An 18,651-nucleotide genomic window follows, 5' to 3' on the forward strand; every position below is an offset into this window, starting at 1 on the left:
AGGGATGGGCAGCCACAGCTTCTCTGGGCACCCTGTGCCAGTGTCTCAGCACCCTCACAGTAAAGAACTTCCTCCTTAGATCAAACCTGAACTTCCCCTGTTGAAGTTTGAACCCATCACCCCTTGTCCCATTGCTCCAGTCCCCAGTGAAGAGAAACAGAAACAACAACCACGTGGTCAGAAACCATAACCATGCGGGTGAGGTTTGCCTTTACAAGTAACAATGAAAGTCGGCTACTGGCATTAAAAAAAGCCTATTTTTAAACTGACTTGCTCTTCTCCAGCAACGTAATCTAGGGATGCATGCACCATGGATCAAGTAGCAACCTGTATTTGTGACTGAGATACATCTATTTGCAAACTTCATCCCAGAAATTCCCTGGAGCAGAAAACATGCTTATTTATCTCTAGTGCTTATGTAGCTATAACAGCTATATCAACACACGAAGGCTTCTTTTCTCTGCAGTCACTCTTCATCAAGCAGCACGTGGTCTGACACCTGCTAAGAGTTTTTTAACCCACCACCGCTGTGGTGTTTAGAACCTGTTTGCCATGCCAGGTCCTAGCCTAAAACCCAATCTCATCACACACTATTAACTCTCAAACAATCTGTTCCTACAGCTTTGTTCAAAACAGTCTGCTCACACATCAAGAACTTACCATATTGGACAAAGCTACTCTGTCTTTAGGAACCACCAAAGAAATATCAAATGTGGCTTTAATGGCAGGCTCATCCCAGCAAGGGAAAGCTCTGCGAGCATCAGTAGCCTGAAAGAAACAAAAGAGCATTAAACAACCAAATGGCAAGGGATTGTGGCAATAACACACAGAGAAAAACGCAGCACATTTTAGAGGCAAGGACTTGGATGGATGCTGGCGAGTCATTGGTGTGGAGCCTCTTCACTGACACTCTTGACCTCTGCCTTAGAGCGTTTTATTCTCATTTCTCTCTTGGTTTTAAGGAAAAATAACAAAAAGCAGCAGAAAAGCACTCTGTGCTCTGATGGAATTCTACAGGCGGACTGGAATTCAGCAGAGTCATGACAGAAGCAAAGCTCAGTCATGTGAAAGCAGAGAGGGCACCCAGGCGTTCACAGACCGTACACACAAGACCCCCTCGTTGTGTTCTGTCAGCACACAGCGCCCATGAAACGTTCCATTTGTACCAGGGAAGTGCTCCCTGCTTTTATATAACCAGGCAGATAACTATGGGATTATAATTCTGTTGTCATGTCCAGGGTTTATGTAATACTTAAGGCAGAATCTGGCTCATATTTTGGGTGTCATTAAGATACTGAGGTAAAGGCAAAGCGTCGTATTAATATAACAGACTTCATAAAGGCAAGTTATACAGAGGTATGTGACTACATCTAAATAAAGAGCTGTTCTTAAACACTGCTATTGGATATACACGACGCATCTCACATCAGCATGATCCTTAGCTGGGGAACTGCCAGATCCAGAATTTACTGACCTTGAATTCGCAAAGATAAAGGCTGGGTTTAGTATTATCCCTCCACACTAAAGGCAAGTTAACCTAATGAGTAGAGTTAAAGCCAGGAAACTGTGTCTTTGCTCCTTCTAAGTGTAAATCCTGTGTTAAGAATGACATTCCCCCCAAAGAAAAACACAGCCCATACCTCAAACTGAGTGACAGCAGCATAGCGTGTGTCTCCAGTAGGGGTGGTGTATTTACTTCGGTAAAACCCTTTCATTTTATCATTCAGCTCCCCTACAAAGTCTATCTTTAGTGTCCCTGTCCCTGTAATAGAAACAGATGGGACATTGTTAGTCACATGTGCCAAATGGAAGGTTTATTTGGTGTGGACCTTCAGGCCAGGCCATTCAGCTGATGTCCCTTCATCTCATCCCCAGCCATCGCTTCTTTTGCCAGCCTCCCTCAAACCCTTCACTCTCCTTCCACAAAAGCAGCTCCAGTAGAACAATGCAGGCAGAGCCAGACTCACCACAGCATTTGAGCATTGATCAGCAAGCAGAGCCTGCTGCAGCCCTCATCTCGTCTTCTAAACACAATGCACTAACCAGGAGGACCTCCCTCCAGCCAGCTGAGATGTCTGATCCCACAGTCCTTACCTTTGAGTAAGGCTGGCAAATAGAGGTGGCTACTCCATAATAACAGCATCCTATGAAATGTATTCCAAAAGCCAAGATAAAGCACTGGCTGCATTCAAGCTTCTAAGTCAATTAGTCTCAGGATTTATTCTGCCCTCAATGTCTCAGTGCAAAAGGGGAAACCTGATCTTGATCAGGGAGGCAGGATGCCAACACCCCATAGAATGAGACATGAAAATTCTATCACCCTCAAATCTCTCTATTTGTATTGGTCAGGAGGAACTAAAACTGCTTCATTCAAATCAAGGAGCTGCGTTTCAATTGACAAGCTTCTCAGAACAAAAAACTGCAGCATTTCAAATTAATTAGTATGGTCATGCCTAAGAAAACACTGCAGTAATTCAGATCAGCTCCTTTGTGGTAAGAGGAAAAGAGCCTCAGTAGCTAACATAAATAGCTTCTGAGCCTAACTTCCAAGAGCAGGTAAAGAATTAGTCACCTGAGGTGTTGGAAGCAAACATCAGCATTAGTGAAACAGCATCTTCAACTCCAGAGGCTTCACAAAGTGACTTATAGTGAAGAGACTCCCCAGGGAGCACTGCAGTCCCAGTCTGACTTCAGGGAAGACAGAGCTGTCCTACTCCAGCTTTCTCGAGTGCAAATGTCTTAAACACATGGCTGGAAGCATGAAAATAGCTCTTACCTTTCTGAAGAGTACTGGGAAAGGAAAGAGTAACCTTTTCGTCCTCGTTTTGATAGTTGAACCCTGTGGCATGTACCTCTGAAAGAGACAAACAGACCACTTGGTTTGAAAGAAGGCCCAGAGATGTTCTGAACATTTCAAATGAACTGAATCAGCCAAATCCAACAACATGCTTCTGAATAATCCATAAAGATATAAATGCAAGCAACCAACGAAACCTGGCGGTTGGAACTAGATGGTCTTTAAGGTCCCTTCCAACCCAAACCATTCCAAGCCTCAATGACTCCTAACACAAGCTGCTTGTCCCAACCCTCTCACATCACTCAAATCAAATGAAAACACACCTGGGATCATGAAATGGTTCGAGGAACCTTTAGAGGTACTTTAAAATTGATTCAGGAAGAAAGATTCAATGAACAGCTTCAGTTCTCTACTGAAGTAAATCCTAGCTTTGACTGGTCGCAAAGGACAAAGAAAGAATGCTGGAAAGTGTGGTGATACAGGAACATCCTAACAGAAAAACCTTCCACTCTATCAGCTCCTTCCTTACACAGGGAATTCTGAGGAACAAAGCTTGTTTGAAACAACAATTTAATTCACAATGACCTGTTTCCATGCTCAAGTATCCCTGCAAGGATCCAGGTATTTGGTTTCAGAGGCAGCCGGAGCACGCTCACGAGATGTTCAGTTAAGCTGTTCCATATGTGACAACAGGAAACATGGCTCTGTTCTTCTACAATGTAAAGTGCTATTTATTCTGGAATAGCATGATTTCAGCCTTAACTCAGAGTTAATACCAACCTCTGCTCACAGAGAACAAATGCAGGAACTGCATGAATGCATTAGCCTTAACTACTGGTTTCACAGGGCTCTGCTCAGTGTTTAATCAGAGCTAACCACCATGCCAGGGTACATAATCCACGAGTGCTTACAATAAAACAACTCTAGCTGTAAAAGAAAATACAGCACAGAAACAAATTCAAGGAAAAAAAATGTTCTTTGGAGGGCCAAGTAGAAGAACTGGTCTGTACTGAGGAGTTCCAAGGCTTTTAAAATCCACTCCAAGAGGGATCAGATGGACCATTCAAACAGAATACATGCCAAGGACATCAAAATGCCAGCAAGCACTGGGGCAGTGAGCAACACAAAGTAGTTCAGCTTTGCTTCTTGTAACTCTGGGGAACACTGAGGCAGGAAAGGAGATGACAGAAGAGTCAGAGAGAAGACATTCAGGGAACAATGCTAACGTCCAACATCCCAGGTGGGCTCCGCAGCAACAGCGAACGGAGCTGACTGCTGACTACACCTAGAGCCACTGAATTTTGACCCTGGCTATCTTGAAGAGTCCAACAGACAACAAACCTGCTCTGCAATAGCATATTAGTGACCCTGGGCAGGGCTGGATACCTGTTGGGAATTTATGTTAGGCTTCCCGGGAGGAATCCTGCTGCTGGACAGCCTGCAGAGCTGAGCTGGCAGCCTGTGGTCAGAGGCTGAAGGAAAACCTGAGAAATGCCTGATACAGATCAGTACAAGAATGCAGAAACACTTCCCCCCCCCCCCCCCAGTGTGTGTTTCAAATGACCACAGCAAACCAAACCAAACCAACCCCGTTTTTATCTTTTTACAGCTTCGAATGGAAACAATCTGATAGCAAAGACAAACAACACCATGACTTGAGGATCATAGTTCTAACCTACTGAAACTGAGAAATACAGAAGAATGCGGGTTATGCAGATCTTCTGCCAAAGGTTGACAATGGAGATCAAGTTTCCCCCTCCTCCCATCCCAAAAGTGGATTCTTCTTTGGTGTATTGGAATTTGTAGCTCTGATATGTTATAACCTTTATAACCTGCACTGGGGAAGACACAGGCAAACGTGCCCAGTGTTGGAAGAAGGAAGAGCTTTAAGGGTTTTTTGTCCCTGGGAAAACACCATGTAGAGAGCAAGCTTGCTTCAAAGGGCTTCTCAACCTGGCTTTTCCAGTGTTAGATCCCAATTACACCACAGTTAGAAACAAGGTTTAAACAAGTTAGAGTTCAAATGGGCTGGAAGCAGCCAGCTCAGGAATGATGCCTTGTGCTCCCAGCGCAGGCTGATCCCAATTCCCACTGAGGAGGCAGAGCTGTGTGATACCCCAGCCCTGCTTGTCCTGACCATCTCATGAACACACAAAAGCTTTATCTGCCTCCACCACAAGGTAACGCTCATTTCCAGCTTCACAACATGGGTACTCCTTGAGGAATTGGGGTCTTTCCGCTCTCAGCTCCGGCAACTTCTTGCCATTCCCACAGAGAAGCTGCTTATCCATCAATTTCCAAACCAGCAGAATACAAATGAAAGATTCAAAGATACTTTCTTTTTTATAAACTAACTATTCAGTGCCATTAATTTAATCCAGAGGAAAAAGAACCATGGAAAGCCATCAACAATACTTTTTGTTAAGAGTTTAAGAGAACTGCTTATAACAAAGATGTAATTGCAGTAAGAGGCTGTCTGAATTCCTCACAGCATTGAATACAAAAGCTCCTGAAGAGAACAACACAATTTTGGCAGCCTGTGAACTTTGGAGAGTTTGGCACGGCAAGGTTGCAAGTTAATCACTAGCACATTAGTACAGAGCCTGGACCAAGCTGCATGAGAAAGGAAAAAGCTGTTAGTGCTCCATGTCTTTGGGAAAGAAAAAGCATAAAGATCTGATCTCGCCACTCTCCCCAGCTCGGAGCACTCCGTATCAAAGTTGACAATAGCACTGGATATAAATCAGAGCCCCTCCAAAGAGGCCTTTCTGAAACTGCACAGCAACCAGAGTAGAGCAATTGGGCTCATTAACTGCTGCATTACATGCTTCTATACGGGGATCCCAGCCAGAGGTTTGAAGCAGCAGCAAACGTGCACGTATTTCAAAGTGAAGATGAAGCCAAGTGCAAGAGATGGTGTTTTTTCAAGTAGCCCTCATTCCATGACATGGAGGAGTCCCCGACAATTAAGGTATGGTGGCTTAATGAACTTGCAGCCATCAGCTGAGCTGCAGTGAGCGTGTACACTGCTGCTCTACCTGCAAATCAAGCATGTTAGCTTATACCAGCTACGTGTTGACACAGCGCACGCTGAGCTCCGCCAGCATCAGCCACCGAGCTGTGCTGACACAATTCCCTAGACCACTAATGCTTTCGAGCCCTTTCCCATCTCGTGTGTTTGAAAGCAGTGGTTGTAAAACCCTTTCAAGGAGTCAGAGGTATCTGATATTCCCAAACTGTCCCTGCCAACGCAGGCCAGGCCTCCTTAAAAACCCCACCATTACACATTCTGTCACGCCAAGCCCTCTCCAGAAGAGAGGATGAAGATGAGCTTTTCTACAAGGAAAGGTTGCACAACTGGCTTAAACAAATCTAGTTTGCCAAGGGCAGAGACAATAGCCTCATTTTTCCCACCTGGCCCCAGCTGCATGTTCCCATTCCCTTCCTTCCACTGGCATCCCCATACAATCATCGGGGTCAGGAGGTGATGTGTCTCCAAGCTGCCTTTCTTTTTTCCCTTTGCAGAGGCAGTTTTTAGCCAGTGCAGTTTCCTGACCCACAGGGATGCTCTGCAGTGCAACCATGAACTCCAGCAGATGGGAGGGAGTGAGGACAAGCACTGCTGCCCCTCACAGCAGAGCTATTTCAGGCTGTGTGATGCTCATGGTGCTGTGGTTGTGCCCCCAGGCCAGGGGAAAGCATTGCTTAGATACACTTGGGGCACACTGCTCAGCTTTCCATAGGCATTAGAGATCAGCCACAGCTTTGACATAATCAGCACCTAGCACTAGCACCCAAACATGTCCCAGACCCTAAAACAATGAGTTCTGGCCTTAAAACCTTTGAAAGGTTGAAGTACAAATCAAAATTCACTCGACGATTCCTGCTAAGCAAATATCACTACAGTTGCATCTCATTTTCCATGAGAAACTGCCAACTACCACCCTCCAAGCATCTCTGAACTGAAGAAGCTGCTTTAGATGCCGCTGTATCAGAAAAGCTTTCCAAGCTGAAGACAATGCAGCTCACTGATTATGACTCCATCACAATTTCACAGCCCCTTAAAAGAGAGATTTACAGGACACTCCAACTACTGCACATGAAACTCAATCCCCTAACATTGAACTGAAGAACCAAGTAGCTCCAGAATGACTTTTTGGGTCTTCATTCAGCTGAGCAAAGTCAATCATTTGCACAGAGGTGGAATAGTACGTGCACACCCAAGTGCTAAGGCTGCACTATAGATAGTATAGATATTTGACTACAGATGCTAAAGAGCAGCTTCTGGAAAGAACAAACCCAACTGCTCGTTCTGAGGAGTGGGAGGAGCTGCTCATGACTTCAGCAATGGAAAACTCAAGTCTTTTGAGTAGCTTTGTTCCATTACAGCATACCTGGCACAAACAGCAAATCCACAACTTCCAGTTCCAATCACTACACTCATTTTGTGATGAAACAGGATTTTTCGACTCTGAAGCATTGCACAACCCATCTCCTCTCCCAGTTTATTATTCACTGTCACTCAATTGTGGATTATGCAGCACCATTTTTGACTTTGATTTTTAAAGCTCCCTCAGCTTCCCATCAAATATTGGGCAATAACCTGATTTCCCTGCAAATCTGCATTAAACTTTCAAATTCAAATCTCAGTTCTACCCTCTGCTGTATGCACCTTTAAACGTGAATAGGAGGGGAGGGAAAACACAGCCCACAGTTGTAGCCAAGGTTCCTGTTGTACAAGTCACAGTGCACTCAAGACTACCAAGAACTACTAGGGAAAGAATCAACTATTCTGCACCAAAGTCACCAGCTCACCTGCACAAACAAGGGAAAGGGACCTCCTGTACAAGAAGGTCTCTTTCACACAGATACTTTTCAGAACAGAGCCACACTTGAAGGAAGATAAGCAGCCGATTACCTTTTGTCTCCCATTTGCAAGCAAATGGGATAGAAACTCTTCCCCACCAAGGTACAGAACTATGAGGATACAATTCCTCACTCCAGCCTTTAAAGGGGAAAATATCCCTAACTTCTCCCTCATTTTCAAACATACTCTCCCACTGGTATGAGCCTCACCTGAGCAACTCAACCCAAAGGATGCAGCTGATACTCCTGTTGGTTCACTGGGCTGTATTTCAGACTGTGGTTTTGAGACCAGTTATACAATCCCCATCCAAAAGCTGCTCACAATAGGAGCGTTAGTAAGTCTGACTGGATCTGTATCAACAGGTGCCAGCAAACAGCCTGCCAATCCCATGCAATTTTCCTTCCAAAGCCATTACACCAGCTGGCACTTTACCAAACTGAAATATATGCTTTTAACCCCATGAAGCCCGAGTATCACTACAGTAAACATGCAACAAAGCTGCACCTCGAGTACTGAGGATACAACAACGAGCTGCACTCGTGTTCCTTCGTGTCCCAAGCACCGCTTTCAAGGCTGTCTGAAAAAGCAGAAGGGAGGAATTTAAGCCACAGACTCACTTGCAGTGTGCTTGGGTTTAGGTCTCCATTAAGCTCTGCTATCGATACTCTGAAGTTACACAAGTATATGCTGTTAAAGAAGAGAAAAACAGGCCCCTACGAGAGGGAAATCAGCTGTGAAAATAATACAATACATTAAAATAGAGATCCTCTCTGTTTTACGTATTTTTCCTGATTTGACTGGAAAAAGCCTTTATTCCTAGGTACCTTTTCCATTCATTTTCTCAATGACAAAATAGGTGGTTTGGGCCTATGGCAGGGTGGTAGGAGGAGCAGACTCCACACACACTCTGCTATTACTACCACTCTTGTTATCACCTCATTACTCAGTGTATGAAATAGCTCCAGGAGCACTTAGCAACCCGGGGGCACCCAATCAACTGAAGCTCACTAATGAAAGGCAAGCAGGAATGGAGCACCAGGGGACAACCCCGAGCCCGAATGGAGCACGTAGGAAGCACTGCTCTGTTCTTTCACTATAGAAGGCCAGTGGCCAGGCTCCAAGCTCTTTGGTAATACCCTTGCCTGCCACCCTCCCTCCCTGCGACTGCACTTCCTGCTGTGAGCTCTACTTTTCCACAACACACCCATCCAAAGCTACTTCCTTAGGACAGAGCTCCCCATCCACCTAAGCACCGCCAGTGGTCTCAACTGTATTTAAGAAGCCCTCTGGTTTCTTTAATACTCTGTTAAAAATCATTCAAAGCAATTTAACTGCAGTGACTCGCTGTAGACATTCTACTTGCCACATACAAATCTATTAGCCATAGGATCATGGAATCATCATAGAATCCCAGCCTGGTTTGGGTTGGAAGGGACCTTAAAGCTCATCCAGTTCCAACCCCCTGCCATAGGAAGGGAAACCTCCCACTAGAGCAGGTTGCTCCAAGCCACATCCAACCTGGCCTCACAGGGTTCTCCCTGTGACCCTGCTTAAGCTCTTCTGCCTAAGAGCTCATCTCAATCTCTCTTCTGGGAGGTTAAAGCCATTCCCCTTGTCCCTGTAGGCCCTTGTCAAAAGCCCCTCTCCTTTTCCCATGTTGCCTTGCCCTTGCAACATCTTGCTAGATGTCAATAAAGTGTCTTCTGTACTTTTCCAAACCATTGCCAATGAGTAATTCCTGCTTCAGGCAGGAATTATTGATGCATTCCTTATCTAAACCCTTGTCACAGATCTTGTCAATATTGCAAGGTCCATCAGTACAGATCATGCTCCTACACAGTTATCCAGGATAGAGATAAATAATAATGTAGGAACAGTCAAACATCCTTTAGCCTGCAACACTCGGGTACCACGATGTAGAAAGTAGATGTCATGGAAGCTCAAGGTAATGTATTTAAACATGATGTAAAGGGTAGTGATGACAAGAGAATGAAGGTTAGGTAACAAATTTTGTGCTTACGGGGTAGTTTAGCTTATCAAACTCTTACATTATGTTGCAATCACAGCTGTTAACTGTTGGCAGCAGCATCTCACGTTGGAAATGAAAGGGATTAACAGGGAAAAGCTCCAAAACCAAAGGAATCCTACCTTCATCTCCTTCCGGCGCATAGGAAGCTGTGATAATGTCAATGTCCGCACAGTTCATCACAATTTGGTTGGTTGCATTTTTCACCTGGAAGAGAAATGTGATGAGCATCAAATGGGGCTGCCCTGGGTAGGGATTCCCACCTCCCTTTAACCCAAACCCCCTCTGCCATCAAGTGAAATCAAATTCAGCGTTTAAGAGCGGTAAAGAAAGAGATACTCCACTGCCTGCTCTCCCTTGTGGCAGAACATGCGCACTTGAATCCTGTTCAAGCCATCCAGACCTACTTATCAAGGCTGGAAATTATTTAAGGGAACAGACTGCCTGTTAAAAATTGGTATGAGAGCTCGACAATAGGGGCCTTGTACACGGCTGGGAATCCAAGACCAATAAAAATAGATAGAAAGCCTCAAGCATCCTTTCAGAGATGACTACAATCAAAGCTCTTGAACCCGAACTTACATCTTTGGGAGCTGCTCAGAAATACAACCTTGGGTACCGTGCGCTCAACTCACGCCACTGGAAGAACTTCTTAGGTTGAAAAACATCTGCCAAGAAATTTGCCTTTCCATCTTCCTGAAAGCTTTCCTTCTGCCAGCTCTTGGCGAGGCAAGCTTTGCTTTATTTAACAAGTGGCCAGCTCCCAGCGTAGTAATAAACTGTCTCACTGCGCCAGCTTTCTATTTGGATGCAAGAGCTTGAATACAGAGGAATTCAAATGAAATATCAATTAATTACGATGGGGTAAAATATTTGGGAATTCAACTAGGAATTATTTAGAAACTTATGGCTGAAACCACCAGAATCATCCCACTGGACTGAACTGGGAACTCCGCTAGTCCAGGACACAATTTCTAGCAGTAGGCAACACCTCTACAATAGACAGAATTTCCACAACAGCCAACTAGAGTTTAACACAGGCACACAGGAATTGCTTCCTGCCCCAGACAGTAAGCTCCTTAGCCTAAGGATTTCTACCCCTGCCTTGGTTTTTTCACTATTATAACCTTAAAATGCACTATTGACACCAGTTACCCACGTCTGCACACAGCAGAAACCAGCCGGACCGCCCTGTGGTGGGAACTGGTTCCATCAAATACAGAGCTCCCCTGTAGCAACGTGCTCTGCCCATGCACACCAAGTCACCACTCACCAGCCAAATGGAACGGTGTTTATTACAAGTACAGCCAAACTAAGGAGCTGAAGGGTCAGAGTTGCAGCTGACCTTACCACTCTGATGTAAAGGAGCTGGGATCTACACAAGGGGACTACGCAGAAGCAGATATTCAGTCCCAAGCCATTGTACCCAGGCCCACGGAAGGAATGGCTCCTCTGTCATTTTGTACATACACACCAAAGTCAAGTGTAGTCAGGGGTAAGAGAGGCTTAAGAAATTTAAATATACAACTTAATAAGTGAACCCCCATCCCAAGAAGGGTCCATTGAGTTAACTAAAGGGCTAACACCAGATACTCCAGGGAAGGCCAACCTGGCACATGGCTGGCACAAGACAAACCTAACTCAGAAGATTCTTTCTAACCCCAGTCCCCTGGCTTATTCCTATGAACAGAGTTGTGTATAACACATCCTATGTAAGGGCTTAGACTTTTTGACAAGCCTAACTCTCAGTGACTCCTTCCAACCCCTGCCTGTCAGCCACGCTGCAGTGCATCGTATGGAGCACAAGAGCTCCATGTTGCCTCTTCATGGTAATGAAACCAAAACAATGTCACCTGATAAACTTAACCTGATTCTACAACCACCAGCCTTGCAAAGCACAAAACCAGCAAGTGTAGCAGCAGAAGCTCCACAGGTTAGGTTTGATGCTTCTAGCACAGATTTACAAGCCTGGTGCGCATGCGACTGAAGGATTACAACACTTTCCAGAGCCTCAGATCAAAGCCCAGCACTTTTCATCACTACATGAGGGTTTGGGGTTTTTCAAGGTCTTCTAAAACACACACACACACACAAAAATCAGACTGAGAAAAGCTTTTTCTAAGTGTCTAAGGGGGACCTTTATTCAATCTACAAATCCAGATCTCTCTGCATGAAGAATTCAAGATGCATCAAGAGTTGTCCAAATTTCAGACAATGCTGGGTTGAACAATAGGCTCCATCTTTAAAAAACAACCTCTTCTGAGGACAGCAGAACTTTCAGTGCAGCGCTCTGCCTGCAAAATAAGCTTAGGTTTAAGCAGAGACAGCTTCAGAGGTGCCTTAGAAAGGCAACTGCCTATTTTCAGGGGTTTTTCTTTACCTCTTACAAGAGTGCAACCCAGCAGAGAACATTTAAAGTGAACCAACAGCCTATAAAGTGTTTACCTTCCAACACCCCAAGACCAAGAGCATAATCCAGTGTGCAGATGTGAATGCTGACAGCGCACTGCGCAGAACATTCACTGAATTCAGTGGGGCAAGCAGAGACGTCACGTTGGCACAAAGGCTGTGAGAGACCCCTCCCTCTGATCCACTAAAACCCATAAAATACAGACACAAAACAAAGCTATAAACTGCCCAGCACACTTCCAACCACTCATCCCACAAGAACCCATGCCCTAATGCTTACAGACACCATGAAGATGAATCAATGTGTTTTGCTCTAAGTGGTACCTTGAAACTGCTTGGCTATTTCTACTAGTACTATGCTTTGCAAGAGAGATACTCTGCTCAGGCAGTGCTTTTCATGAATTCAATAATATTTAAAGGTAAAAAGCATCTCACTGCATTAGGTATAACCAATTACAAAGGTGTGTATATGCAAACTGTCACCCTGCTTCACCTTGCTCTGGAACAGAATCCATTTACTCTTCAGGAAGAAGAGGTTAATCAAGGCAAGAGCAAGCACCAAATGCCCACAATGAACGTAGCTTTGCCAGAAGGCTAAAAGCAGCCGATGAACTAAAACCAATGTCTGGATGGAAGGAGCGTTTCAACACTTAAAAGCTGTTGGGTTTGATGAAACTAACATTAAAATACCTGTTGAGAGCAGCCAGGCACAGACACCTCAAGCAGGTCTGCTCTGCCCCAAAACTGCAGCCCTTCCAGACGTTTAACTGCGGTGGCAACCTGGTGTTAGGCACTTCCCAACCTCCTGCACATCCACACCTCTGCTCTGGGAAGGAAAATCTCACCTAATAGGAGACAATGGCTGAAGTTCCCCAAGAAGTTTTCCAAGATAACATCATCGGATGGAAGAAGAGCTGCAAAGGCAAAATATCTGGCTCCGCAAAGGTGCTGTGAAGCTTTTCATTTTCCCCAGTTATCAGAGCAGGAAAGGACTTGATGGAAAAAGCTTTTTAGGGCACTTCAAAGGAGAATTTGAATGGCTTCAGTAGAACGCCAGCCCACCTGAAACACAGGCTGAGGGGCACCAAAAGACATCATCTACAGTCAAAGCTAATTCCCAAGAGCCAGTTATAAGACTAGGTAACCATGATCTTGTCACTCGGCTTCAGAGTCCTTTCCTAAATGTAGCATTACAACAAGTATGTATGTTTTTAGCCCTTTACTCCCTAAGAACAGACACCTAACGTTACCTCAGCTGTGCTGTAGGTTCTTCCTGAGAACTCCGAACTTCAATGAGAAAATGAATGAAGTTTTATTAATCTGCACCTCAAGCAAATTACAGTAAAGTAGTAAATTACCAATGCCACCACTGGAAAAACTCACTTTATACCAAAGAGCATCCAACTACATACTTCAGGAGTGTCAAATACACACAGGCATGTAAACCCCTCTGTAACTACAATCGATGCAATCATTTCACCTTCTGAATGACAGAACTGAAAGGGGCCTTCTGAAGGGGAGCAAAAGCATTCCTGGTTGGAAGCTTGTCTCATCAGGGTACACGCAGCCCTGAGGTTCTGATTTTGAAGCTCGAGACTCCAACACTTAGAGTCAGATCTAATTTCACAGGCTGGAAATGTAAGTTACAGTGCTGGATAACACAATTTCTCCCCTCCTAAGAGATACTGAGCACAAACACTACACCCATTACAGCTTATTTTTTCCAAGGTTTACATAGAAGAGCACCACAATAAATCTTTATCTGGCATGCAGCAGGATCAGAAAACTACAGAGTCTTTAGTCTAGCAGATACTGCATAATTAACCTATAAAAAGCAACAGATACAGGTTAAACATTGCTAAATATAACAGTATCCTTAAGACACATTAAAGGGACTGCAAAAGATACAGAAGAGAGCCATCCACCTCAGGTTATAAATTCTTTACAGAGACAGGTTGCTTTGCAACCAAGGAACACCTCACTGCCATTTCCAATGAAAGAAATGAATCACCACACAACACTCTCTAAAGAAGGTGGTTTATGTAGAGGGAAATACCAGGAAGTTAGAGGACAACCATGCACCTTCCTGGAGCTCGGCACCAGACAGGTCATCTTTGAAGGCAGGACAGCGTTAAGAACACGCATGTAGAAGCTTAAAGCGAGGGTTGAACTTTGGGAGCCAGATGTTTCTGGTGCTGGTGACCTGTGCTGCACATCCCCTCTTTGTTCCAGCCCCTGGTTCAGCCTCCCAGGAGTCAGAAACAGAATGGAAAAAACTTGGCCTAGACACTGAGTAATACGAGTGCACTGCACTGATAACCAGAGCCTGAGAATCAGGGTTAGAATAATGAAACCTCAAGCGAGCAGATGAATAAAGTAGATGAACTATTTCCACCCAAAAATAAGAGAGAACTGAATTGTGCTCGTTCAGGAACAGCCCCACACGCCCAACAAATCAACAGCTTAAAACGCTAAAGGGGACCTAACTGACAGAGTGAGCACAGGATTAAGAGTAGGCGACTCTTTCAGCTCCAGATCTGCTGCTGCCACGCGACGTCTGCTTCTCCCCCAGCCACGGTGTGCCCTGGCTGCGATCAGGGTTCCTTGTGAAACAGTTCAGTTAAGGATTTGGGAAGATTTAACTGTGACAAATGGCAACTAGAATACTGACAGTTTATATAATTGTTACACAACTCTCCAGGCTTCAGAAATATTCATATGACCCTTATTTAAATCACATGACATTATTTATTATCATTATCCTATGACAATATTTAAACATCTCAAGCAACCAGACAAAACTTCAGAGAACCAGACAAAACTTCAGGTACTTCACCAAGGCAGCTTCAAAAGCTGATGGCAATCAGATCAAGGGGCAGATTTCAGTATCATTCCTTTATCAAGAGCCAACAAACACTGCCCAGAAGGCCCATTCCCTAATCTGAAAACTAGAAGTGCCCCAATAAACCTCTACCACGTAGCATTTCTCTTTTAGGCTTTGAAAGGAACCTGGTCACCGCTGACACAGAAGCAACAGCCTTATCTTTTGAATCATAAAAGGCTTTATCCTCTGAAGCTTAATTGAAGGAGCCATGTTAAGTGTAACATTTATTACAGGGGCATAAAGACAAAATGTTAAGTTCTTTCTACATACAAAAGCCAATACAAATGCACTGCCCCAAAGCCAAGGCTGGAAAGTTATTTAACATTTCTTTAGGGCTTGGTGCTCAAGTCGAGAGACTGACTAAAATTCCACACAGAGGGCTGCCAAATCCTATTTAACAGCTCTGAGTGAGAAATGCAAACTCCCTGACCAAGTGTTCCCTTGTAATACCTTGACTAAATATCACAGCCTTCCCTAATGCCACTCTGCTACTAGAGACACAAAAAGACCCCAAAGCAAACACACACTTTTGAGGCACGTAATGAAATGGTTTCCTCATTTTGGGATTAAACAGGCTTTATTCTGGTGTCAAAGTTTCAGTACTCACCCCACAGGTAAGAAAGTATCGCTGGTTTAAGAACTTGACGGGGGCTGTTGTTTGTCCAGCCATTACTGTGCTGGAATGGAGCAGAGGGATTAAGACCTATGCTTGATTGGCTACCTGGCTCTACAAGAGGAGGCAGTCTATGTATTTCCCTCCCCAAAATCTAGAACATTCAAAGTTTGTGCCCTAACATAAAAGCACCTTCCCCTCAATGACTGCACAACGTACGCCAGAGCTCTCCAGCATGCTGCACACAGAACACCCCCGATGAGCAGCACTCCACCTCATTGCAAGCTGCTAGCAGAAACAGCCAAGGGGTCCTTACCTGAACCAACAGCACACAAATGAGTTATTTTCCAGATTCAGGAACAAAAACCTAATAAATGTCCTCTTATTCTTAAGGAAGCCATTCCCCTTGTCCAAAGAGCATCCTGTCCATGCGGCACTGCAGGTGAGCTGTTTATTCTTCTCTCCACCCTTTAATTTTCTGGAATGTAGCTTTATTGTGCTTTGCACACCCACAGCCACAAACTTCTCCAGGTTTCTAACTCCAGACAAGCGTGTGAACACATCCCATCCACCTTCCTGCACCTCTCCTGTGCCTGCCTGCATGCAGCTGGGATGTGGCCTCATGATTATTCAGCCTACGACTGCTAAAAGCTATTTAAAACTAAAGATATGTACTCCAGATACGTTCTCCAAGCCTCACCCTCAACTTCTGTTAATTCCCTCTCCTGTGGGAACACCAGGTGAGCTCACCACCATGTGAGCACGCGGGCTTTTTACAACCTTGAACCTGACAGATCCCTGTTTTTCCTTAACACATGCCCTCAGCTGGTCGGAAAGTCCAGGATTTCGCATTGTCAGGTGGTATCCATTGCTCTAGGAATTCATTGAGCAATCCCCTGCACAGCAAACAGCATGACAAATACCTCACCAGGGCTACAAAACCCCCAGCAAAACCAACCACCACCTCCACCAGAAGCCTCCAAACTCTCGTTATTCCTGGGTTCAGCTGAAGTTTCCAAGGCTGCTGTTCAATACCACGCTCTCCTCAACAGCAAGGCTGGCTTAAAAAGCCACTACTCCCCTCCCACCCCCCCAAGGGTTATTTTTAACCTGGATGATTTCAGTGATCCCATTTACAGCACAGCCCCACAGCTGTAACAGGCCTGAGGAGCAGCAACTTGGGTGCGAGGACAGGAATAGGTGGCTGGGATTAAGACGGAAGAGGCTGGGAATGTCTCAAGCTGCACCATCACACTGAAAGGCCTCTGAGCACTTGAGCTCAGAGCAGGCTCTGCAATAGGCATGCATGCTTTCAGTGCTCCTTCCACATGACACAAACTTACTCATCTCTGGCCATCCTCCCTCCAGGTCCCAAGAGTCACAAGGTTCGCCATCACCCACTCGCAGGCACCGGCTCCCTCTGTTACCTGTCCTTCAGGTTCAGCAGTTTCATTGCCTCATTGGAAACCAAGGCTTTAACCACCGCTTTAACTCCTGTGTGCATCTCAGCATCATCTCCCTCAAGCCTCCGGGAGCCCTCAACACGCTCATCCTGTTTTAAGGAAGAGCTCCCTCCCCGTTCTGCATCTAATTCAAACCATTGCACAAGGCATGGAAGGAGATTTAGGAAACCTTGGCAGAGCAGCCTGGGAATGACTGTGAGACTCCAGGGCTTGCATCAAACATCCCGGCTTTGAGGCACGGGCACTGGGAAGCCTTTGCCTTTCACACAAGGCAGCAGAATGGGTTGCACACCCTTCCCACTGCTCACCCAGCCTCTCGCTCCAGCTTTCCACGACACCGAGGCCTCCCACCTTACCGTACCACACCGGGGTGGGTGGTGGGGGGGAGCGAGCGCCGGTTTAACCGCATGTGCGCTTGTTCGGCTTTCCAGCAAAATCCCGAGCCATCGGAACGGCTGGAGAGGGATAAAAGCAGCGCTCTGGAGGCCGGCAACAGGCCCCGGGGTGCAGCCGGGGATACCAGCGCGGCACAGCATTCCCAACGCTCCATGTCCATCCTAACACACACACAGGGGCAGGCGGCACGGGAGCCGAGGGGGGGCCGCGGCGGCGGCGGCGGGGCGAGGGCCCCAGGGCCTTCCAGGCCGCTCCCGGTGCTGCCGGGGTCAGGGCGGGGCCTCCCGGGCGGAGGGGGTCCGTGTACGTGTGTATGGACGGGCTGAATGGAGCGGGAGGGCGGGCGGGCACCGCCGGGGCGGGAGGCGGGGGGGGGGGGGGTAGCCCCAAGCGGCCTCTCTGCACCTGCCCGGCCGGCTCCGCCGCGCCGAGGGCCGGGCCCTGACGGGAGCGGGAGGGGAGCCCTAAGGGCCCGGCGGTGAGGAGGGGAATGGGAAAGGGGAGATCGGGCCTCGGCGGTAGGAGGGAGGGAGGGAAGGAGCGAACGGGGAGCCGGGCCCGGCGGAGAGAGGGGCGGGCTGAGGGCACGGGTCCCCTCAGCGGCGGCGGAGGATGAGGAGGGGCCGGAGCGCGGCCCTACCTGCACGGCGGCCTCCAGCTTGCCCTCGAAGGTGAAGTCGATGAGGTCGGGCTTGAGGCAGAGTCCATAGTTGAGGGGGGACACGTCGGCGGGCAGCCGCTCGAAGGGACGCTTCTCCGGCATGGCGGGGGAAGACCGGGGGAAGGGGAGGGGAAGGGAAGGGGAGGGGGGGGGGAAGGGAGGGTTACGGGGCTGCGCCCCCCCGCGGCGGGGCGCCGGGGAGCGGCGGAGCGGGGAAGCTTCCTGCCGGGGACGCGGCGACCCCGCACCGGCACAGCGGGACAGGGAACGGGACCGGGAACGGGACCGGGAGGCAGAGGCGGCCCCGCACCGGCACAGCGGGACCGAGAACGGGCGGCGGCGGGAGGAGGAGGAGGAGGAGGGGAGGAGGAGGAGGAGGAGGAGGAGGAGGAGGAGGAGGAGGAGGAGGAGGAGGAGGAGGAGGAGGGGAGGAGGGGAGGGGCGGGGCGCGCGCGCGCTCCCGACACGAGGCGGCCGGGAGGGAGGGAGGGAGGTTGGGGGGGGGGGGGGGTAGAAGAGGAAGGAGGTGGAAGGA

At 47.1% G+C, this 18,651-nt stretch overlaps 1 protein-coding gene across 1 annotated transcript in view; it reads right to left on the reverse strand.

Moving 5' to 3' along the window:
• NPEPPS (aminopeptidase puromycin sensitive) overlaps nt 1–18,259 on the reverse strand; it is a 33,394-nt gene extending 15,135 nt beyond the window's left edge. Inside the window, exons 1-5 of the mRNA XM_057411805.1 lie at nt 18,096–18,259; nt 9,813–9,897; nt 2,777–2,854; nt 1,641–1,762; nt 661–768 (exon numbers count right to left, since the gene is read on the reverse strand). Coding sequence (XP_057267788.1) covers nt 661–768; nt 1,641–1,762; nt 2,777–2,854; nt 9,813–9,897; nt 18,096–18,218 — 516 coding nt within the window. The 5' untranslated portion in view covers nt 18,219–18,259. The remainder of the gene's footprint in view (nt 1–660; nt 769–1,640; nt 1,763–2,776; nt 2,855–9,812; nt 9,898–18,095) is intronic.
• Between the last annotated feature and the right edge of the window lie 392 nt (nt 18,260–18,651).

The sequence above is a fragment of the Pezoporus wallicus genome, unplaced genomic scaffold (genome assembly GCF_028554395.1).
Source record: "Pezoporus wallicus isolate ANWC-B61680 ecotype Strahan unplaced genomic scaffold, APGP_CSIRO_Pwel_v1 contig_13427, whole genome shotgun sequence".
Lineage (NCBI taxonomy): Eukaryota > Metazoa > Chordata > Aves > Psittaciformes > Psittacidae > Pezoporus > Pezoporus wallicus.